The sequence below is a fragment of the Phasianus colchicus genome, chromosome 6 (assembly GCF_987193195.1).
Source record: "Phasianus colchicus chromosome 6, bPhaCol1.hap1.1, whole genome shotgun sequence".
NCBI lineage: Eukaryota > Metazoa > Chordata > Aves > Galliformes > Phasianidae > Phasianus > Phasianus colchicus.
The window spans coordinates 37,498,479-37,521,702 of NC_143441.1; the positions used below are offsets into that span (position 1 = coordinate 37,498,479).

The 23,224-nt window shown below is 40.9% G+C and overlaps 1 protein-coding gene across 3 annotated transcripts; it reads left to right on the forward strand.

Moving 5' to 3' along the window:
• PDSS1 (decaprenyl diphosphate synthase subunit 1) lies at positions 1-22,711 on the forward strand. 3 transcript variants are annotated; one of them, XM_031614536.2, is made up of 11 exons: positions 1-154; positions 835-899; positions 1,791-1,914; positions 2,274-2,404; positions 10,289-10,430; positions 11,196-11,307; positions 11,396-11,505; positions 17,968-18,048; positions 18,199-18,312; positions 20,935-21,015; positions 21,768-22,711. In XM_031614536.2, exons 1-11 carry the CDS (start codon positions 29-31, stop codon positions 21,906-21,908), a joined length of 1,227 nt encoding a protein of 408 aa, XP_031470396.1. In that variant the 5' UTR covers positions 1-28; the 3' UTR covers positions 21,909-22,711. The 3 variants fall into 3 exon arrangements, with proteins under 3 accessions (XP_031470396.1, XP_089999121.1, XP_031470397.1); XM_090142995.1 differs by lacking the exon at positions 1-154 and adding an exon at positions 628-642; XM_031614537.2 differs by lacking the exons at positions 1-154; positions 835-899; positions 1,791-1,914 and adding an exon at positions 8,714-8,808 and having other exon boundaries at positions 2,341-2,404.
• The last annotated feature ends 513 nt before the right edge of the window (positions 22,712-23,224 follow it).

The window sequence follows — 23,224 nt, forward strand, 5'->3', positions numbered from 1 at the left end:
CGGCGCTGCCGGCGCTGCCGGGGACAGCATGGCCTTGCGCTGGTGGTGGCGGTGCGGCGCTTTCTGCCGCCGGGCGCCGCCGCTCGGCCCCGCGCCGCCTCTCCTCCCGCCGGGTCCCGGCCCACGCGCACCGCCGCCCGCCCTGCGCGCCGCGGTGAGTGCGGCGGGCGCCTGGAGGTCACCGGCGATGAATGGGGCGGCGGGGCCCGAGGAAGGAGCGCCGAGCCGGGCGTGGCGGGAAGGCGGCTCCGCGTGCTCCGGGCGGCGCGACGGGTGCGGGGCCCGGGGGTCCGAGCCGCGCCGAGGGCTGCTAAAGGGTGTCTGAGGACACCGTCGGCTTTGGGGTTACGTTCTTGGCGTCCGCCGGGTGTAGGTGTAAATCATAGCCGGGAGCGAGCCGAATTATAAACGGCTTCAGGGGAAAACAGAGCGTACGTTCTAAAGCTAGTGCGGCGTTTTACAGAAAGCTCCCGTCCCCTTCTGTGCGAGCGGTGCGGCCTGGATTTGTCTGTAAGGCGGGGAACGTTTGAAAACTGCACTTCCGTGAGTGCAAGAGCAAGCACTGCTCGCTGGAAGCGCACTGAGCGCTTTGCTGGCTGCTCCTGCGAGGGGAGAAAGTTCACTGCGCCTGAGCAGAAGTCTGTAAGTCGGGATCTCATGGACGCAGGGGCAGCGGTGCTTCACGTGATGCACAGGGGATTATGAGGCTGCCTTTGCCGCTGAGCCGCTCAGGGAAGAAATAGGGAGGTGCTGAACGCTTGTTTTTGTAATTAGATGTTTTCCATCCATTTTAAATTCTGTTTTTGAAATTCACCTTGATTTTTCTTTGCACAGATGTGTCACTTTCCCCAAAGAAGCTCAGTATGGTCATTTCCAAAACTGTGTAGTATATCTTGGCGGTAAGTTGGAGGCGCTCGTTCCATGGTTGGTAAAGACGTAGTTACTGGCTGAACTGTGTAGTCACCCTGAGCCATAAGCACAGACTGAAAGTAGGGTTATTTGCTACAGAACATTGGATAATTCCACGTTAGACCACTGTTGTGGTGTTGGGCTGGAGTCTGAGTCCTCCATTCAGAAGGGCAGTGGGCAAAGCTCATCTCAAATCATGAAATTCATTTTGGAAAACAAGACACACTTAAGAACCATAACCTTCAGCTCCAGTGAATATAAAGAAATAATGAGGCCCAGGTATAGTGTACCTTGATGTATGCAGGTAGAACTTTGACCCTTATCACCACATGGGATCATGATAGCAACTGGAAGTATTGATTTAATGTATAACTTAGGTCAGGCCATCTCAAGTGTAAAGGGAAACTTTCAAATCCAAGCCAGGAATATTTGTCTAGGAGTGGGAAGAAATCTGCAGAATAATTGTATTGCTAGAAGATGAAGGCTTCATCTACAACTGTACACTGTACTGTACAGTGTGTTCAAAAGGAATAAGCTGAGAGCAGTGTAGTTTGCTACCCAGGAGGCTTCTGTAATCTGTTAAGTGCATGAGTGCCTGCAGAGGATGGTGATTATTGGTTTCTAAATGCTGCACTTTGCTGGCTCCTAAAAGTCTACAATCATCAACAAGTAGCCTTGCTGTCCTTCTTCCTCATTAGTTGGTTAAAATGAGTATTTTGATGTCTTGTGTTTATCTTTTAGCTATTTCACTATTTTGGGGGAGTGGGGGAAGGGGGAGAGGGAAAAGATGGAGGAAGGTGTGCTTTGAAAGGCTTCTGTTTGTACAATCAAGGGAAGTTGGCTTTTAACAATATTACTCTTTTGAAAAACACTGTTACCAGGTTTTATCATACAAGTACAGCCCACAAGTGCAGCTGCAGTAAGACAGTTAGTGATGAAAAATACCAAGACCCTTTTCAACTTGGCAGAAAAGACTTGAAGAATCTCTATGAGGATATTAAAAAGGTAAGGAGTTTTGGTGACTGTTCTGGGATATTGTAATGATTCTGACTTTAATTGCAACTGTTGTGGAGGATAGTTACTTACGGACTGTTCTTCATGTTTATGAAAAGCTGTTTGTGAACTTATCTGGAAGTAAAGAGCGCATTTTGACATATTGTATAGAACCAGAATGCAATTTTTGTTTTTCCTGACTTACAGTGCTTGAATACATTAATTGTATTTCAGATTACAATGAAAAGTAAAAATGACATCAACTTAGGTTGGGTGAATGAAAAAGGCAATAACCTTTTATGTGCATACTACTTGAACTGTAAGATTGGCTTTGTGACTTTAATGCTGGTATCATCTTTTCCTTTCTGTAGGAGTTACTTGTATCTACTGCTGAACTTAGGGAAATGTGTGAATATTACTTTGATGGGAAAGGAAAGGCCTTTCGACCAATGATTGTGGTGCTAATGGCAAGGGCTTGCAACATTCACCATAGCAATTCCAGGTGAGTCAGTTGCTCTTGAGTGTATGGACTTAGATCATACTTGAAATGCATCATTCCTGCATTTCCCCAAAAATACGTGTAGTAACTTTATGGAAATAAAATGTTCCTCAATAAAGCCTGAGTTTAAATTCCATTTTGAAGATGTATTTTTGAATTTAGCAGTGCAAAATGGACTACTGGTTTTGTTTTATGCTTCGAGGTGAGAAACTATGGGCTGTACCTCCATTTTAACTGATGATGGAAAACAGTCTTGTCAAATTCTGGTAAGGCTTTTAGCAAATTGTAGCTTCTTACATAAATGGTTTGTTAGAATCTGTAACACTCTTAGAAACTCTATTAACTGTTTTTCAGTTGTAACCATTTTTGTAGCTTTTAAACTCTTGAACAGATGAGAACTTTGTTGCAAGAAGGGACTTTCATAATGTGTACTTGTTATTACACAGAAAAGACATCAAGCAGGTAATATAATTGTATTTGATGCTGTGAGACATTGAGACAGCCAGAGGTTCCCCGACTTTGGGAGCAGATTTGTATGCTTTAATGTCAGGTTCTTTATTCAAAGATTCTGCTGTTACCCTCATGGTTTTCAGTTTGAGGAGTTTTGGCAGAGTAGAACATCACTCCTTGCTCTGCCTGACAGCAGATACTTCTTTCCACATATTCCTGTCAGTTTTGTTTGTGTTTTGAGGTAAAATGTTGGCTGAAGTGCTCTCTGCATTCCAGTTATGTTTCCAGTCTGCCCTCATAGAATTTCAAGTATGACATTTTTGGTCCCTAGCCAGAAGTGTCTTGACTAATTTATTGATCTTAAGGGATTTCCCAGCTACTGCACCATCATCTCCTTAGTGATAACTTAGTGCCTTGTTGGATTATTTGATTTTTATACCTTAGAGCACAGCATATATTTTGTGGCTTGACACGGCACCTTTCCCAGTATACCAGTGACATTTTCTCCCTTCCTATGTGAATACAATTTCTAAGGAGAAAGAAAAACCTAATTGGCAATATCCTGTCCTGCGTGTGCCAGCTTGTCTTGGACCAACGAATTTCACTTCAGCTTAACTCAGTTTTCTGTACAGTACCACTCTGAGACAGTGACAAAGATGTAAAAAGAAGAAATAATATTACTGAAAGTCATCAGGGACATCCATTGTCACAGCACTGATTTGCTTAATATTTTTACGAGTGCTCTTGGCATGAGTGTGGCAGTGGCACTTTCTGATGACAGTCATTCTTGATGACTTGCCATCTGTGGTGGAATGAAAGGTAGAACAATTAAACAAGATTTTCTGTTTGAGCTTGGAGGCTCACAAGCGTCCCATTAGGGAATAACGTCAGTGAGATTTGCAGATACCTTCTTGGTGAAAAACCTTGAAGTGATCCTTGTGTGCATCGATCACAAAAAAGCCAGTTCAGCTAAGGAAGAGCTGATATAACCATACAGTGCTTTGTGAAATCATCAGTTCCATGATTCCTGTGTTTAAAGAAAGATTAGGGATGGACTGCAAGGATAATCAGGGTGAATCTGCAGGAAGAAAGCTATTTAAAACAATGTACAGTATTGATAAGAATAAATGTGTTCAGGATGGAAATTTAGGAGAGTTTTAACAATTGAAACTGAGTTTTTGTAACAGCCATCTGGTCAGAGTAATGGAAAAGATAGTTCTATCTCATTCTAATGTGTTGTATGAGAAGTTTATCAATAAAATTATGTAGTGTACAAGCAATACTAAGAAGTCCAGACTTGATGTAAAGAAGCATATAACATCAGATGTGATGATTGAATCAAAGACAGTAATTAGCCATAGGAAGAACTGCATTTACTTTTTGCTCTTTTTTTTTTTTTTTTTTTTGTTCAAATCGTATTTGCTGCCTTTTAACATGTATATGCTCATGCATATACATCTGTCCATGCATTATGCTGTCTTTAAACAGTCAGGACCACTTTGACATCTGCCCTGTGCCGATGAGAAAGTGTGATCTCAGACTCTGAATGCTACATATTACTAAGTCCAGTACCCTCAGCACCAACACGGATTTATAGATATCTGTGTCATTTGACAGCTTTTGTACATCTCTCAGTTTTTGTCAGCACCTCCAAACTATGCTTGATGTTTAAAAGTCTCATTAATTTAAGTGTACCTTTTATGAGAAGAGGCCGAGTCACCATCTCTGTCATGTTTAGTTTTTTCTTTTTTTTTTTTTTTTTTTTTTGAATGAATGAATGAATGAATGAATGAATGAATGAATGAATGAATGAATGAAATTCTGAGTAGGAAGAACAGAAAGGTTTCAATAAAGGAAGAGAATGAAATCCCGGAGTATTTATCTTCCTCTTTGCTTCATGGCACTTTTCTTAAAGACTGTAATTGTAACTGAAATTCATATAAGTTTATGCAAGCCTTTTGGCTGCTGCATGATGTCCAACATCTTTTGAGGGTTGGGTAAGCCGTGTGAAAGAATATGCTTTCATATTTTGCATACCTACTTGGTATGTGAATTAGTGAAGTTTCATATGCATTTTTTTCTCTTTGCTTTTAAGTTTCTTGAGGCAGGCTGTGTGTTAACACCTGTTTCATCTATATGTATACTTCCAGCTCACACAGTAATTTCATGATTGCTTCTTACAGAATTACTACTTTTGGTTGACAAATTGTTCTTCCATCTTTTTACTGTTCATGAGTGTAGAGAAGCAAACTGCATTTTTGCTACTCTGCTACTCTGTTGTAGATCTGAGAGGGGAAAAAAACAGCCTTTGCTTTCCATTCTGCCTCTCTTGTTGCTTGTTTTTGGGTTGGTGTTGGTTTTTTTTGTTGGGTTGGTTGGTTGTTTTGAGATGTTCCTCCTCTTTCAACTTGTCATTTCTCTTAAAGCATTTTATCATGCTTTTGCTCAGTTAGTGTTGATTCTTTTCCCAGACTTGTTTTACTTTGGTTCCCACACATGTAATCAGATAGTGGACAGAACATCCATAGACTTGTGGGGTGAGCCCATTTCCTATGCTGTTTATCTTTTATGTTTAACTTTTATATATATATATATATATATAAAATTCTGCCTCAGGGGCTTGTATGACTGCTGTTGAATTTGTTTCATCTTAGAATCATAGAATATCACGAGTTGGAAGGGACTCATAAGGGCCATCAAGTCCTGGCTCCACACAGCACCACAAAAAAATCAGATCATGTGTCTTGAGAGCTTTATCTGGATGCCTCTTGAATTACAGCAACTTGGTGCCGTGACCACAGCCCTGGGCAGCCCGTTCCAGTGCCTGAACACCTTCTGGTGCAGAACCATTCCCTGACCCCAGCTCAGTTAGTATTGATTCAGGCCCTCCCCTGACACAGCTCCATGCCGTTCCCTCGGGCCCTGTCGCTGTCACACAGAGCAGAGCTCAGCGCTGCCCTCCGCTCCCTGTGAGGAGCTGCAGCCGCCATCAGGCCTCCCCTCAGCTCCTCTGCTCTGGGCTGAGCACAGCCAGGGACCGCAGCTGCTCCTCATGCCACTCCAGACGCTTCACCGTCTTTGTAGCTCTTCTTTGGACACTCTGTGATAGTTTTGTGTCCTTTTCATACTGTGGTGCCCAAAGCTGTGTGCTGCTCAAGCTAAGGCCGCACCAGTGCATTGTAGAGCAGGACAGTCCCTTCCCTCCCCCAGTGGCCATGCAGTGCTTGATGCACCACAGCGTGCAGTTGGCCTTCCTGGCTGCCTGGGCACACTGTTGACTCGTGTTCAACTTGCTGTCAACCAGGACCCAGGCTGGATGTGGTTCTGGGCAGCCTGGTCTGGTGGTTGATGACCCTGCGCACAGTGGGGGCGGGTTGAAACAAGATGGTCATTGTGGTCCTTTTCAACCCAGGCCATTCTGAGGACCCCTTAGGTCTCTTTCAGCAACACTCCTCTCCAGTGCCATACCCCCAGTCTGTATGTAATAGCCAGGGTTGCCTCTTTTCAGGTGCAGAATCCAGCACTTGCTCTGTTAAACTCTGTGTGATTGCCCAGCTCTCTCATTTGCCTAGAGGCCTGCAAGGCCTCTTCACCCTCAGTGAAGTCAACAGCTCCTCCCAGTTTAGTATCATCAGCAAACTTACTCAAAACACCCTCTAATCCCACATCCAAATTTAAGAGACATTAAAGAGAACTGACCCTAAAATGGAGACCTGCTAGTGACTGGAGGCCAGTCTGATGTAGCACCATTTACTACAACCCAGATCATGCTGCCCTTCTCAGCTGCCTATAATTTTCTGGATCCAGCATGCTTTTGCTGGTTCTTCAGTTGTTTTTTGTTGTTTTTTCTAGGTTCTTTTTGCTTTGTTTTCCTTTCGTACAGTACTACTTGAAAAGGTACTACTCTTCCTTGCTTGGTTATTAAAATAACAACACAACTTCATAAGGATATGAATCCTGATCTTTTGAAGCAGTCCACAGTGACCTCTCAGTCTTCACAGAGCCCCACGAGAATGGATGAAATTTCTTAGGGAATGGAGACAGATACCCAGATAGCTCTGCTTACTGATAAGTGATGTGATCTTTTGAGTTTAGATTTGAGAAGGTTAGCTACATAGAATGCCCCTAGCAGGTTAGCTGGCATTCTACAGTAAGGTTGCTTTGTTTTAGTCATTGTAAAGAGAATGACTGTTGTACGAGGCCATAATGAATCCAAAATATTGTCAAAAAATAATCTTCCAAAGCATTCAGGCTGTTCTGTGCTAGTATGGTTTTATTTTTCTCTTATCCTTGAATACCAATTGTCAGAAGTCCAGCTCTGAGTCTTCATTTTTTGGTTGTTTTTTTTTGTTTGTTTGTTTAATGACAGCAACTTATCTTTGTGTGAGGATGAAAATTACTGTGAAGAGTTGAAGCTGAGGTCATGCAAACCCTCAGTTTCACACATCCTCTGACATTTCTTCACATGACACCTGAGTGCAGAATTTCACAGGATTATCACCTAACCTGATGGGTCCTCTGTTTCTATTTAAGATATATTCTCCAAGGGTGTTTGTGTATAGGAATTTTTGTCTATTTCTGCAACTGAAATGAGAGACAAACAAAAAGAAAGACAAAGAAGTACAGAGGCATCTTGACAGAAAAAAAATAGTGAGTACAAAATGTTTAAGGAGGAAAAAAAAGGGAAATAAATCTATCAAAATGTTAGGAGAAATACTTAAATATAATGACAAAGCCAAACTGGAGTGAATATTTCCTGTCATATGGGGATCTGCCAGCAACCCTAGCCCTCTTTGCTTTCCTTCTTCATTGTCAGATGCCTCTACTATTTGCTGCTCTCAGTTGTTCTGTAATTTGTTCCTGGTTAACACATCCCTTCTCTACACTTCCATTAGTTTGTAGTGTCCTTCTGTGTCATAGGCTGTGTTTCTGAAGTGTTACTTTCTTTTAGCCACATGAACTTAACAGCAGAAATGTACTTAGAGGAGTGTGATTGTACAACAGAAATTTTGCAAGTTCTGTTGCAAGTTTCCGGCCTTCTAACTGGCAATATTTACCTACTGGCATACACATAGCAAAGCACCTTGCTGCAGCTGTTAATATCGTGTTGGTTTGGAAGGCAGAAATTTTGTTCACCTGTAAGATCGGCCTTGGTCTTGTTCAGTGCATTTGAAGCAAGTTCTGGTTCCCTGTGGTACTGTGTGCCTGTGAATGATTGCTGCAGAATCAAGCAAGGGATCCTGTTGAAAAGTAGAATGTAGTCAAGGACTTACACGTGCATTATATTCATTTCTAAAAGATGAAGTTATGGTTACACAGAATATATTTGTAATATATACCACTTTGGGGTGCTTTTATTCTGAGAATGACCTAAAAATGGCATCACTGCACTCAATGGACTCGTGGTGATCCAGTTACCTCCTGACCTGAGTTTCTACCGGTACTTTTTGCTTTTGTTTTGCAGGCGGAGCTGAATGAAAAATGACAGGGAAAAAGGAAGATCCCATTTCTTTTGTGTTTTCCCTAAAGTAGGCATGCTCTGATTCCAATTTTTTTCTTACAAGGTGTTTGTAGGAAGCTACTGCAAAATTTCTGGCCATAGATGGGAAGAACCTTGCTGGAGAACTTCCGGAAATAGCAGCTTTATAAAAAGCCTCCAGGTTGAATTATCACATGTGATATAACTTATAAGAAGCCAGACACATTAACCGTGCCATTTTTGGTCATTGTCAGAAATGAACTGCACTGTAAAACAGAATTTTCAAAACCTGTTTTTGAAATGTCTGTGCTTGTGCTGCATTCATACTACTGAAAATATTGGCGTGTCTGTGAGTGTTGCCCTTTACTGCTACTTCCCAGCAGGAAGTCCAGTCTGCTGACATAACTAATGAAAAAGGGAGTCCCCAAAAGGAGACCCGTGCATGAAAGAGACTGGAGACTTTTACAGTTGTTTGAAGGTAAGTTCTCCTACTTAGTAACAAGTATTTTCTTGAAAACTGCTTAGACTGAACTAGAACTTGACTAAATTACTAGTCCACAGTGAAACTTACCATCAAACAGCTATGAAGGTTTCCAGCTCTTACTTTTGTGTTATTCAAAAGCTACATTTTCACAGCCTGTGAGCCACACATCCTGCTATTGTTCAGGATGTAGAACTCCCACTGACAGCAATGCATAGTTCTGCATAGAGGTAGGTGTCAGAACACTGTGTTATGTCAGCAGACTGCAAGATGTTCTTTCATTTAGTGATTAATCGCTAGATTTTAATAGACTAGGCAGTGCAAAATTTTAGATTTCATTCAGTTGAGCTGAAATGATTAACTTCTGCTTTATCTCAGTTCTTTTTCTCACTTCTTATTCTGTTCTGCTCGAAAATGGTGTTATTTGCTCTGCTAATTGTATACTACAAGTAAGGTGTTTATATATCAGAAGTAATGTTACCTGTTCTATTTTTTTCTCATCCATGTGGGATTGTTAGGGCTATAGGGCAAAGCTGATAGGGGTAGCATTTCTGGGATCCTGCATGCAGCTTTTGATGAGACCAGAGACAATGTAGATAATAAAACAAGGCATTTGGGTAGTAGGGTCGATGGTGCTTTTTCTGAGCTAGGACAGGTCTTTTGTGTTCATTGTGCCAGCCTTGGTCCATAGGTAGTTGTCTTTATGTTCTTCCACCTAGGTCTTTTTCACCTAGTTTGAAAAATAAAGTAAATGTGAACTACTGAGAGTTGAATCATCAGTGTTGGTTCTTCCCAAAGGCTGAATTTCCGTAGGTGTTAGGTAGTTTGTGTTTACAGCCCTAAAATGATTGCAGTATAATTCTGGTTAATTCTTCAGGCTTTTGAAGACCTCTGAAGTCTTAGAATCAGATAAAATAAAAGGATAAGATCAGCAAATTATGTATTCAGATGTAGAATAAAGGTTTTCTTTGTCTGCTGATCTCTCCAGCTTGCTGGTTTGTAGTGTTAACCAGCTTGGGAGAGTTTGTGGTGCTGCATCTTAGAGCAGAGCAACAGGGAGATTAGGAAAACTTTGAACTCTGCTACAATGCTACTTGGCATCTTTTTCTTTGCCCTTTTCCTGATTTCTGTCTTCTTGGAATGAAGCATCCTTAATGCTGTGCTATTTATTGCAGTATGGATTTAGCAGGATTATAGTCAGTAACTGAGGAGTTTCGCAACGCTGTTAATGGAGCAAGACAGAAAAGGGCCTAACAAGGTTGGAAACGTTGCGTTGTGCTTGTTGTACTAACATAATCTTACTTTCTCTTGTCTTCCTAATTTCAGGTTTGAAAGATGGGGTTCAGACCATGGAAAAGCTGCAACAGCTGTTTTCAGCAAAATATGTTTTGGGTGGTTTTAGTAGAGATTTCTTGTAGTTGCACTGCAGCACACAAAATGTATTTAATTAAATGTCAAACCTTGTTTTTCATTTTAGGGAGGTGCAAGCAAGCCAGCGCTCTGTGGCCATAATTGCAGAGATGATCCACACAGCTAGCCTCGTTCATGATGATGTTATTGATGATGCAAATTCTCGCAGAGGAAAAATGACAGTCAACCAGATCTGGGGAGAGAGGAAGGTGAGGGTGGAAGGATTGCATTTTAATTCTGGCAGAGCAGAAACATCCAGGCTCTTTGTCATGTTTCTATCTCTGGGCACAGTCTTGGGATAATCCAGAAAAAGTGTGAAGCATTGTGTCCAGGTAAGACTAATGGGTGTTCTGTTACTAAACTTTTGGAAGCATTAGAGAAGCTGTGATTGTAGAGTGGCTCTTAATGCTTTCAACTTCCCCGAGTCTTTCACTTTTGAAGTTGTACCTCATTCAAAACACAGTAGGTTGGACTGTTTCAGTGATGCATGCAAAACATTTTCTGGTCAGCATGAGGTTATTCTTCACTCTTCTTGAGTGCTGCTTCTTCACGGAGTGAAGGAAGGCCTTAATCAGAACATGTAAGGAAGAAAGGTAATTACTGGTACATCAGAACTGATCGAGGCAGTACAGAGCTGACATGGCATAACAGTCACAGCAGAACAGTCAGATAGAGATGAAATGCTTCAAACTTAACACGAAAACACATTCAGGTGTTACACAGTGAGAGAGCACTACTTATGCAGAAAAATTTAACCAGCAGTATAAGATAGAAACTGAGAAATGGTTCCAATTTTAACGCTTGGCTATCTTCTGCTTTCTCTCTATTACAATGAGAAATGTATGCTTTAGGTAGGAAAATGATGTGATGTGAGAAGGTGTGCCAAAAATAAAGGAAGTTGTATCATATATACTAATACTTGCAGGAAAACAAAAGATTTTTCTTTTTCCTTTTTTTTTCTTTTTAACTCTTAGGCAGTTCTAGCTGGTGATTTCATCCTATCAGCTGCTTCCTTAGCTTTAGCACGAATTGGAAACACTACTATCATCTCTGTTCTAACTCAGGTGATTGAAGATCTGGTGCGTGGTAAGGTCTTTTTCTATTTTTATCTTCAGGCTTGTTTGCTTCAGCAGTAAACCCACAGATAAAAACTTCCATCTGTGCAAAATTTCAGGTGAATTCCTCCAGTTGGGTTCCAAGGAAAATGAGAATGAGAGATTTGCTCACTACCTCGAGAAGACTTTTAAGAAGACTGCGAGTCTGATAGCAAACAGTTGTAAAGCAGTATGTACGTCTGTCTCTTCTAAAGTTAACATACCGTACTGTAAGCTTCACAGCTCATCTCCTGATTATTTTTGCTTTCTCTGGAGACGCTCCAAAGTAAAGCCTTTAGATGATGTTCTGCCAGAATGAGTCTGATATTGTGTGCTTTATCCCAATTCAGCTGGGTAGCCTCCAATATTGGTTTTCATTTCTTCCTGTTTTATATTCATTCGCAGATGTATTGATATTCAGAACAGGGTTCACAGTGGCAGCTTCAAATTTATGAAATTCTGCGAGTTTGGGGCAGTGTTTTTTAATGTCAGTTAAGAATTCTTGATCCTGTAATTTGATTTTAAGTCTTCTTTGACATCTGGTCCCACCCATCAGTGCAGACTGGGACTTCAAATTATAGCAGTGGGAGAAAACAACAACTTGCATATATATACTCCATATTATATTCTCAAAAAACACAAGCATGGTTTGTCTGGGATCCTGCTATATCTAACTTTACCTGTCAGCCAGTTCTGTTAATTCACTACAGAAGGATCTGATTCAAAATGATACCCTTATTCAAAAAAACTTGTTTAGTCATGGTGCAGAAAATGCAGAAGCCATGCACTAGTCTTATCCCCGTTGAGTTATATATAAGATTGAAATCCTTTTCTTTTCTTTCTTTCTTTCTTTTTCTTTAATGGAAGCAATTATAGCTGGTGTGTGACATAGCAAGAGAGTTCTGGGGGTATTAGATTATAAACCTGTGTCAATCTTCCTGTGTTCTCAGAGCACTTGTGTATTTGTGCCATAGACAGCAGCTGAAAATTGCTTCTATCCAGAAAATCATGTAGAATGAGAGACACACATTTTGTGGGGAGGAAAATTATCTTTCATTCTACAGATTCTTCTGGTCAGAGGAGAGAACTTAAATTTTCTGGATTACTTGTATTGATGATAGAATGACCCAGGCAAGAATTTCCCTTTGCAATTCCTTTATGTTAGTGGGAGTTGGAATAGTAAGGAACGTCATTATTTTCTGTTACCCCCCAAAAAACCCCAGAAAGATTTTACATGAGCTTTGACAGTCGTTCTACTAGAACCTTCACGGAGAGAAAGATCACCATCCCACTGAGGGGGGTCTCGTCACAAATCTATTATTTGGAATGTTTTCCTTTTCATAACTCACAGGAGAATCAAGGATTTAAGCACTTACTTCCCTACTGTTGTTGTGATGCAGGTGAATGGGAAGGACACGTGCTTGGGTGCTGTTCTTCAAGTAACTGTTCTGAATTGTTCCAGTGCTCAATTTCTGCACATTTATATGTAGTAGAATTTATGTTATAAATTAAAACAAAGGAGGTATTTCTCCTTAAGGTGAGATCATACTTGCAGGACACAGTATCCATGACTTGTATATGCATGCCTACCTCTGTTTCATGGATTAGGAGAGCTCTGCTGTTTTTCTCAGCAGTGAAAAGTTTGGGTGGTTTTTTTTTGTTGTTTTGTTTTTGTTATGTTTTATTTTGTTTTTTCTTTTCCATTCATATCATTTTGACCATAAATCAGAAGGGAGTTCTGTCAGTGAAGATGATCACCAGGATCATCATTGTAGCTTGAAAGGAAATTCATCTGGGGAATGAAGAGTATTCACATCCTATTTTCTGGGACAAAACTAAGGAGGGAGATTATGGATTTACAGAACATCAGCCGTAACTGGGCGAGTCACCAGATGCAGTTCAAATCCTTTTAATGATAGGAAAAGACATTGGTTAATTTTGGTGCGTAACTGAGCACAAATATTAACTGGAATGTCAAACTAGTTCAGGAGGCATCTTAGAATTGTACACTGGGTAGAAGGAATGCAGAGTATTCCTGGTAAAATGTCTGAGCAAGGTAATCACTAGTCTGTCAGCACTCGTCTGTTCAGTGCTTCAGATATCTTCTGTGTCTCCAAGGCATCACTGCACTTGAATCCAAAGTCCTTTAAGATAGCAATTACTATTGTTTTTAATTGACAGAGCAGTATGCTCAAAATATTAGAGCCATCCCAGTCCTCAGTTTCTTTCTACCATAGTTTTACATGGAGGAATGTTACCAAAGTTGCAGCCAAAGTAATACATTGCAAAAGAAAATGATGGCAGATGGCCCAGGGGGTCACTGAAGGCTTAGTTACTGAAAAGCATTTTTCAGAGAATCACAGCAGGTGACTGGTTCAAAATTTAATAATGAATCTGCAATGGAATTTCTGTCTGTCATCAGTCACGCTGGAGATGGCAAAATAAATTTAGCAGGTTCTCATTCTTTCTTGTTTTTAATCAGGTTTTAATGTGAATTCCTAACCCTTGTAAAGCTATTTGTATTTTGCATAACACACTTTCCAAACAGGGATTTAAACATGCTTGTTGCAAGATCAGTGTGAAGTTGCACAAGAGATGGATTTGTTTGGTAGGGGAGAGCATGCAGCCTCTGGGAGTGAGACAAGACTGCGTATGGGAGGTCTGGCTGAGGGACTGAAGGAAAGAACAGACTGCAGCTCTGCATCTACTTTAACTAGTTCACAGTTTCATGTGTGCACTGGGCTCCTGCTGAAAAAAACATGTGCCAGGGTATGGAAGTGGTGCTGAAGAAATTAATACCTCTGAAATACTAGGAGCTGAAACACCACGAGCAAAATGGATCTCTGCCCCATCCTCAAACTAAGCATGCTGACTACAATAACATCTGATGAAAGCTGTAGGCTCATAGTGGCATCAGATGGTCAGCTAATAAATTTCCTTATAGTAGTTCCTATGGGGTTTTCTTCTTCATAATCTGTTTACTGTGAGAAAGATTACCATAGATACACTGCAGATATTGAGACAGATAACTTTTACTTGAGAACATGTAAAATGCATGAAAATGCAAACTGTGGTCAAAAGAGTTGTCTGCTGCATGCGGAGCTGCTGGGTAGATGTCTTCCTCTAGCAGGTGGGCCTTCCTAACCTCCTTCCTAAGAGTTACCAAAGGGGATTTGAAGAGGCTGGAGGAGAGTGGGCCCTGTAGCAGTGAAGGCTAAAAGCATAAGGGGCTGCATCGCCAGCACATCAAGACAGTATGGCTGGTTTCTTTTGCTTTGCACATGTCAGACCTCACTGGCAGTACTGTACCCAAGCTGAGCTCCCTCATACAAGGCCAAGGTTCACATTGTTGGGTGAGTTCAGTGATGGCTGGGGGCTGAAGCATGCAGCATAACAAGAGTTGGCTTCAGCTTGGAGTAGAGAAAGCTGAGGGGAAATCCTCATGTTGTCTCCAGCTGTGTCAGAGTGTAGGAGAAGATGGAGATGCAGGGTGAAAGGAAGAGTTTTTCCATGAAAATTTTCAATTAGGTGTTGAGAAAAAAATCTTTGTGAGTTTGGTCAAATGCTGGAACACGTTGCCCATACAGGGCGTGGGATTTCCATCTTGGAGATGGTCAGAACTCAGCTGGATACAGCCCTCAGCAACCTGTTCTGACTGAAGTAAGCCCTGGTTTGAGCAGATGGATGGACCAAATTACCTTAAGAAGTCTCTTTCAACCCAAACTATTCTGGGATTCCACTGGAAGAGTGGTGCTAATCACCTGGAAACTGAGCTGGGTGAGCTGCAACCAAGAAGGTAGGATCCTGCTTCAGGATGGGGTGTGGAGGAAGGCTGGAGAGCAGCTGAAGGGGAAGATTTCAGAGCCTTTTCCTTTCCAAGATGGCCCCCCTAGGAGAAGGATTTGGAGAGCAAACATCTCATGTGTCATTTAGACAAGCATGTTTCTTCCCAGCAGCAGGTGCTTCTGTTGGGGGTACAAGTCACCAGTGCAGATGTGCAAGTGTTCGAAACCCCAGCTGCTGTATTTTCACATGGCAGGTGAAAGATCAGGATGTATCCAGAGGTGATGGCAGAATATTTTATGGATGAGAGAAGTCAGTAGGGAGGCAAGATTGGTTTATAGGCTGTCAAGTAACACACAAGATTGGAAACAATTTTCTGTCTTAAAAAGTGTGTTTGAAATAATACCAGGCAGATTGACTTGGTTGAATGAATTCAAAGAACCTTTCTGAAGAATTTGTTCCACTTGATATAAGGAAGGATTTTTTTAAATCAGAATTTACTGGAGGACATGTCTGAATTCTTGCAAGATTAAATTTTTAATCAACAAACCCCCACATTGGGGAGCTATAGGATGACCTCCAAGGCATCAGCTTTATCACTTAAGCATACATAATTATATGTATGCTGTTGCACTGATTTTTATTTGTAAATGTCTTCTATTATGCCAGTATGCCCTCAGGCTGACTCCCATTGCTCCCAGAGCAGCAGGCTGACTGGGACAAGCCTGCCTGCATCCCAGTGAGTGTCCATTTGGGGGCAATAATCCACAAGAGCAATTTTAGAAATTGGATCCTGGAGAAGCCCTATGGGAGGACCCACAGGTTTATGGTGTGGTCATGGTAAGAGAGTAGCAATAGGTCTGTTAAATCTGATGGATTTATTTTTTGGTCCTCTGAGATGTTTGTAACATAAGTAGGACATACAAAGGTCTTCTCTTGCAAAGATGCAAGAATTCATTTTTGCAGTGATGAATTTTCTTGTGTAAAGAACTCATGCTTTTGTTTTTGAAATGCACATGCAGTGCTGTAATTCTCTGTGTGGGTGATGTCAGTGCTCCCAGAGAACGGCCCACCTGCAGTGACAGCTCTACTCTGACCTCCCAGCTTCAAGAGGAAGCTCTTCTCCAGCTGTAGCCCTTCCTCCCTCCACCTACCAGTTTGTCCCCACTCTGACTCTTTGCTGTCAACCAGGATTTTGCCAATTGAATGTTGTTCTGCTCAATTATTTTAATTCTTTACATTAAATTTGGTAATATGCAAAGTTGGCGTGGGGTAAATGCAGTCCCTCTGCCTTGCTGATCTTTGTATTACAGAAGCACCAAAAGTTTTCTAGGCACTGCACAGCAGCAGATGATGTTAGCTTTGAGGGGCAAATACTGCTAGTTAAGAGAAAAGCTTCAGAAGGAGGGTACAGAGGGCAAGGTGTTCTCCCTGGACAGTCTCAAGCAAGTCCCACTTGAGTGCCCCATATTTGCAGCTCACAGTTTTAATGGCCTATGTCATATGAATAGACATAGGTAGTGTCATTTCCCTGCTATGCTGTCCTTTTAAATAAAACTGGGAAGAGCGAGATGTTGATGACTGAGACCCCTGGGGGTCTGCTGTTACCCATCCATGAAGGCTATGACTGGGAATTTTTTGGTGCTTAGTTACAAAATGCACTGAAGCATGAAATAGTCTCCAACTTTGTATACACTGCATCATTATTAGGGTATATGTAATACAACGATCCTTCAGCATCTAACATTGTTTCGCATCTCCATCTTCATGTTCACCCTCAAAGCTATTCCTGGACCTGCTTTTAGTTGGGGATTCTTTTCTTTCCCCACATTTGTTTTTAATGATCCTACTTTTTGTGTTCCTTACAGAGATGATCTTTGTAATTTACTCACTCATTTTTGTCACCCTGGTTTTCCTAGCGCATTCTTAGTCTCGCAGTAAATGAAATGCATCTTTGCCCCTTCCATCAGTCACAGCAGACTTGGATGGGTTTTGTGCCCTATTCCTGATGGCTTCATTGAGGACGGGAATAAAGCAATTTAAACATAGCCAACCTCATTCTGCAATCAATAGATAAGTGCAGAAGCATAACTGCCCTCCCTTTGAGGCGACATATTAGTTCCCAGATGTTCCTCAGTCCTATATTTCAGTTTTGTGGAGTTTATTTAGCGAAAGCTCTCTCTCAAGTAGTCAATTCCTCTATCTCTGCTCGGTTAAAGTATTTATCTCAGTTTTGGGATACTTTTGTCTACCTCGGTGTGCTTTCTTCATTCACTACCTTATTTCTCTTTGCCGTTTATCCCTTGATACCTTTGTCTGCAAGCTTATCAGGTGTCTTCCGAGCAATTCTGTTTCAGGCAGATAACATCACCCTTAAAAATAATCTTATCTCAACTGACCCTCCTCTGTGGGTGCAACTCCTCCAATTTTGTGGATCTTTTATGAGGCATGCAGTGTGCAATTATCTGTTGTCTGACTTACAATTATCCCCTGGCTGATTTATAAATGTAATAAATTTAATTCATCTGTCTCTGGACTGGATATGACTATTAGCCTGCATATGCAATGCATCTTTATTTCTTCCCTCTTCATCCGTGCATTATAATTTCTAACTGATGAATATTTAATAAACCTAATCTCCTACCAGACTTGAATATATTCTCAATACTGCACTGCTCCTCCGCTTTGTTTCCTAATAAGCTTGGCTGTCGTGTGTATCCAAGAGATAAGCAAGAATTTGCTGCTGAGTCAGCATTTAATCCTTTCCCGTATTCTCCCTGTTAGTGCTTGCTGTGTCACCCTCTGGTCTCAGGCCAGAAGTGGCTCCTGGCTGAACCTTTCTATTCACTTGTTTTGTTTTTCTTTTCAGGTTTCAATTCTAGGCTGCCCCGATCCCAAAGTTCACGAGATCGCATACCAGTATGGAAAAAACGTTGGCATTGCTTTTCAGGTAGTGCTTTTGTTGAAATAAGGGGAATCTTTAACTTTTCCCAACTGTCTTAGAAACTGACGTGGGCTGTCTTAATTCTTTCTATAAATGTAATTTTAACAAGGATTTAAAAAAAAATGCCTTAAGCTAATCTTCGTTATTTCCTTGCAGCTAATAGATGATGTGCTGGATTTTACATCGTCTGCTGACCATCTTGGGAAACCAGCAGCAGCAGATCTCAAGCTTGGGTTAGCCACAGGCCCTGTCTTGTTCGCTTGTCGACAGGTAAGTTAAAAGAAACGCATTTACCCCAAACCAAAAATGTACGTGGCTCTTCACACCCACACAGAGATCCAGCTCACACGTAACACTTCTTCTGTGTAAGTGATGAACACAGCCTGGGCACATGTGAACAGTGAATTCAGTATCAGCTGGAATTTGAGTGCGTGTGCATGTGTTGTCAGATTGACAGACACCTTCCTCCACAATTAGTCTTACCATTAGGACCCTTGTAGCAAGAAAAGCATTAGTCTTTTGCTGCCCTCAATGCCCAGACTTTGCAAAGGTGCAGGTATTCTGGGAGATTTTCTGCACACTGGCTGCTTGCTCATGTTACTTCCTCAGACACCATGTTCTCCCCAGGCTGCCTACGTAACCTTTTTGCCAAGTTCTAGGCTTTGTATCCATTCTGGAGCACAGCTGAAAACATGGGAAGCTTTCCCTTCTTTACAGTTGTGCTGCTGGAGGTAAAAGTAGTTTGGATAAGTGAAAGGAGTACAACAATAAGTTTAAAATTGGTCAGGATTTTTAGTGGCATGAGAAGATTTAGAGGAGTTAAAAGGATGCAGAAATACTAGTAGCACCAAAAGGAACATCAAAATTGGTAGTAATCCACAGAAGGGAGAAAGCCTTGCTCAGGCTTCTGCTTTACCTGAGGAAAGATTTGGGACTTAGAAAGCAGTCTTTCCTTCCAAGCTTCATGAAATGCTAGGTGGCACAACTAGTTCCAGACAGAGCTCTGGGCTGTGTTCTCTCAGTGGAATTGCTCAGAATTTAAGATGGGAAAAATTTTAAATAATTTCTTTTAAAAACACAGCTTTCTAACATTTACTGTCCCCTCTTTCTTAACAGAAAGAGCCCAGGGGGAGACTGGAATGTATGCATGTATTTGTTTCTTCATCCTTTGGGTACTTACAAGGACACGCATCTCAGAATAGACAGGAAAGGGAGGATTATCAGCTGCTTGGGAGTGCAGACTGATGCATGCTGAGAACAACTTCCTCCATGTGTTCAGTTCTTCCCCATAGGTGTGTCTGGGGGGGCATGGAGACGTTCTTGAATTATTATTGCAGAATTTGTTGGTGAGCAGCAGGATCTTGTTAGTCAGCAGCAACTGGAGTTGTCTAAATGGACAGTGAGAGATAGGTACAGAAAGAGGGTGCAGTTGTGTAATGGGTTTTTTTATCTACTTGTATGGAGAAGCAAGGATGTAGTACAAAGACACTGACAAGGACTTGGCAGAGAAAGGGTAACTGACCATCTTTTGGGTGTTGAATATCGCATTGTTTAAATTAAAATTATTATTTTATGAATTTGCTCGGGTTTGCTGTTTGTCTCTTTCAGGCTCACTTATCACTTGATTACTTGTATTTTATAAATAAATAATATGGAAATACAAAAAAACCTATCCGCTTCATTTTAAAGCCTGACTTGATCATCATAGGTCACTTCTAAACACTTCTTCTCATTGTGTCTGATAGATGAGAAATGTAAGTTCTTGCATTGAAAGGTAACTTGATTGTCTTGCAAAGGTTTCCTCACTAAACAGAAAGCTATGCTGAACATTACCTGCTGTTTTCAAGAAACTGGAAGAACAGCACTACAGGCTTAAGTGATATATAAACAAAGTATAAGTGCTAAAAAGAAATCCAGAGCTAAATGCTTATTTGTGCCACTAGTGAAAGCAGTTTCATCTATTTTTATCTGAAAATAAAAAGTCCTGAACGAGGACTTGAAGATAGTCCAAAATGTAATTGTTACTTATAGGCTGTCTCCTCTTGGAATGAATGTTACTGCTGTCCTGCATACCCTTTAATTTCTCTGGCAGTCCTCACATTGTCTTGCCAACAACCACACTTCTGCTTTGAATGTTGTCCAGCTTTCAAGTGACAGCCTTTTCTTCTTGTCCTCTATCCTCTGCTGAGATGCAGTTTTTTCACTACAGCGTTGAGTGACCTTAATACAAAAACGTTCAAGCTCAACATAAGACCTGTTCACACCATGAAAAGTTATTTCTTTTTTTTTAAAGAAATACACTGCTGTACATTACTTCTTGAGTTACTCTTTAAGTGGAAAAGCTGAAGAAGGAAGGTTTATTTTTATTACAGCCAGTCTTGTCAAATGCTCATAAACTACCCTTTATATCTGTGTAACTGCTAAAAACAGCTTTTCATTTCAGGTTTGGGAATTTTTATATTCTTTGAAGCTTAGGTATAAAAAGTGAATGCGTGTGAATCCTATATCATTGTAAATATGGATAATGTGAACATTGCAATTAACTTGTCATTACACGGAAAGAAAGCTGGAATCTAGAGAAAGTCGGCTGTGAGTCACCAATGAACTTTTAAATGTATCTTCCACAATGAGTGCCTCTGAGTAACAGGGAGGTGTCACAACAGTGAGGGATTTCATGCTTGTTCCCTAACAAGGAGTGCATAGATCTGTGGTTTCATAACCATGGGTGTGCAAGGAAAGCAGGTAACTGTGTGAATTTGCTGCAGTAAATCTGTAGGGTCTGCAACAGTAGGGAATGGCAGCTGTACTTCATTTCTTTTCCACTTTAGCACAGCCAGCTGCTGCGTGGAGAACTACTCACAGGCAGTACAAAACTTCTTGCTTTGTGCTTAGTTTCCAGAAATGAATGCCATGATAATGAGACGATTCAGTAAGCCAGGAGATGTCGAACGTGCTCGGAAGTACGTGTTGCAGGTAGGAACGGTGTCAGATATTTCCTTCCTGAAGGGCTGAAGTCAGTCTGAATTTCATTGTGTCTGAAGCAGAACAGCAGAGTTGCATTATTTGAACAGATGTTCAGAAGCATGTGAGGTGTGCGTTGGTACCATGTTGGTACACCACAGCTGCTCTACTGGCACAGTGTTTTAATAGAAATGTGAGTTACTGGGTTGAATAGATTGTTGGTTTTTTTTAATTCTCAAATAGCATAAAATCTCCCTAATAAAAATGAAAAGCTCATGGATTAACTCAGTTTCTTCAGTTGAAGAGTTGCTGCGTCCACTGACAGATGTAAGCAGCAACTAATGATTGCAACTGAAGTGCTCGCTCCCGTTTTAGCTGACTGATGTGAAAAAAGTAAATAATTGTGCAGAATTAATACACGCATCTAGTCAGCACAGCATGGGGTTTTTTAATGCTTCTATTTTGGGCAGGAGAGAAGGGGTTAAGCAATTAGTTTCTAGTCTTACTGGATAATATCTTACCGATACAAGTGTTGTTTTATGAGCATAATTAAATTTAGTGCTGATAAGTTTTGGTGTTTTAAAGCTTTGGGGAAGATTCAATGGATAAAGAATGAATCCTCTTCCTTTCTCCTTCAACATATAACTTATTGTTCAGGGTACTGACTTTAAAACCTTTAAAACTACCCACTGTAACTATAAGGGGCAAAAGACAGGAAGGGGCTGCTCAGTTATCAACTGTGTTTAATTTTTATCCTACATAAGAGTGACGGTGTGCAGCAAACAACCTACCTCGCCCAGCGCTACTGCCACGAAGCTACAAGAGAGATCAGTAAACTGCGCCCATCCCCTGAAAGAGAAGCCCTCATTCAACTGACAGAAATGGTACTCATGAGAGACAAGTGAGAGAACTCCTTCCACTCGTTCTGGCAGCTACTTACCAGACTGTGCCTACATTTCCTTCAAGTTATTTGCTTCCAACACAGGCTACCAAAAATTATTTTTTTAAGAAACTTTTGGTGTTTTTTTTTTGTTTTTTTTTGTTTTTTTTGTTTTTTTTTTGAGGGGGGAGGAGTTCTATTTTTTTTTTTTTCCTAAAAAATAAAAATAAAAATTGAAGTGTTTTATTGTAGGAAGCCATACAGTTCAGAGCAAATCAGATCGTGCTGTACAAATTGTTTTAGTGGGGGCTATTAATTGTGGGGCAAGGGAAGATGTTTACATGTTGATGCACAAAGGCCACAATGAAAATAAATATAAATCAATGTATGAAAATTGAAGTTGCTCCAAATTTCATTCGTTCACAACAATAAACAGAGCATACATGTTGCTATCTGTTAAACACCTGTGGAAACATAGGTGGTTTGAATGCTTTCCTGGCTGCTAAATTACAGAAGTATCTGGAATTGTACAAAGGGGAAGAGATGATAATAACAGATTGTATGTAGACTTGAATAGGTTGTATATGTAACTAGTTTCCAATTCATAATGAAATACAGGTATGTTATCGGTTGTTACTTGCTAGCAGTTGGGAAAGTAGAAGGTTTAGTATTTCAAACCCACGCTACAATGAATGATTCAACAGCAAGTCAAAGCTTCAACTCCATCATCTTCCATCACTCATTTACAGAGAATATCCAATGCCCTCTCCTTAGAAGATTGCTTTGAAGTCACAGACGCATTCCTATTACAGTAATTATCCAGTACTACCGCATTCCTTTTCAGGTTATTTAAGCCACAGTATTTGCAGAACAGAAGTATCACCTCTAGCTATCTCTGCTCGTTATCCTTTGATGAAAATGGCTAAGTGCCTTGCTCCATCCCAGGTAAAAAAGAATCCCTGTCCTGTTCTGACTGGTTCCCCTCTGTCAGATCTGGAGGACAGCCCCCTGTCTCCCTCAGCTGGGCACACTACCACGTCCAGATACAGCTTCCACTGAGAAATGTCAGTTACAGACAGTGTCAACTCATTCTTTCTAGATAACTAGGTTCAACCAAGAACTCTTGCTAAAACTTATACTGGAAGAAAAGAACTTTTAAGAGTTTGTATAAATGGATAATTCAGGTTTCATATCTAATTTATTTGCCCTCTGTCAGTGATAAAGTCATGTTACAAACATTTGCTTTTTAGTACATTGCCTGGGATAACACAGCCATGATTTTGCTACGTTAGCATTCCAAACTTTTTTGTCAAGCCAACCAACAAAGTAATGGACAAGACC

Excerpts from the sequence above, each read along its gene's own strand:
- PDSS1 (XM_031614536.2), top strand. The coding sequence starts at position 29 with ATGGCCTTGCGCTGGTGGTGGCGGTGCGGCGCTTTCTGCCGCCGGGCG. Across the intron at positions 1,915-2,273 it reads TCTATGAGGATATTAAAAAG|GAGTTACTTGTATCTACTGC; the intron begins GTAAGGAGTTTT and ends TCCTTTCTGTAG. Across the intron at positions 11,308-11,395 it reads GATTGAAGATCTGGTGCGTG|GTGAATTCCTCCAGTTGGGT; the intron begins GTAAGGTCTTTT and ends GCAAAATTTCAG.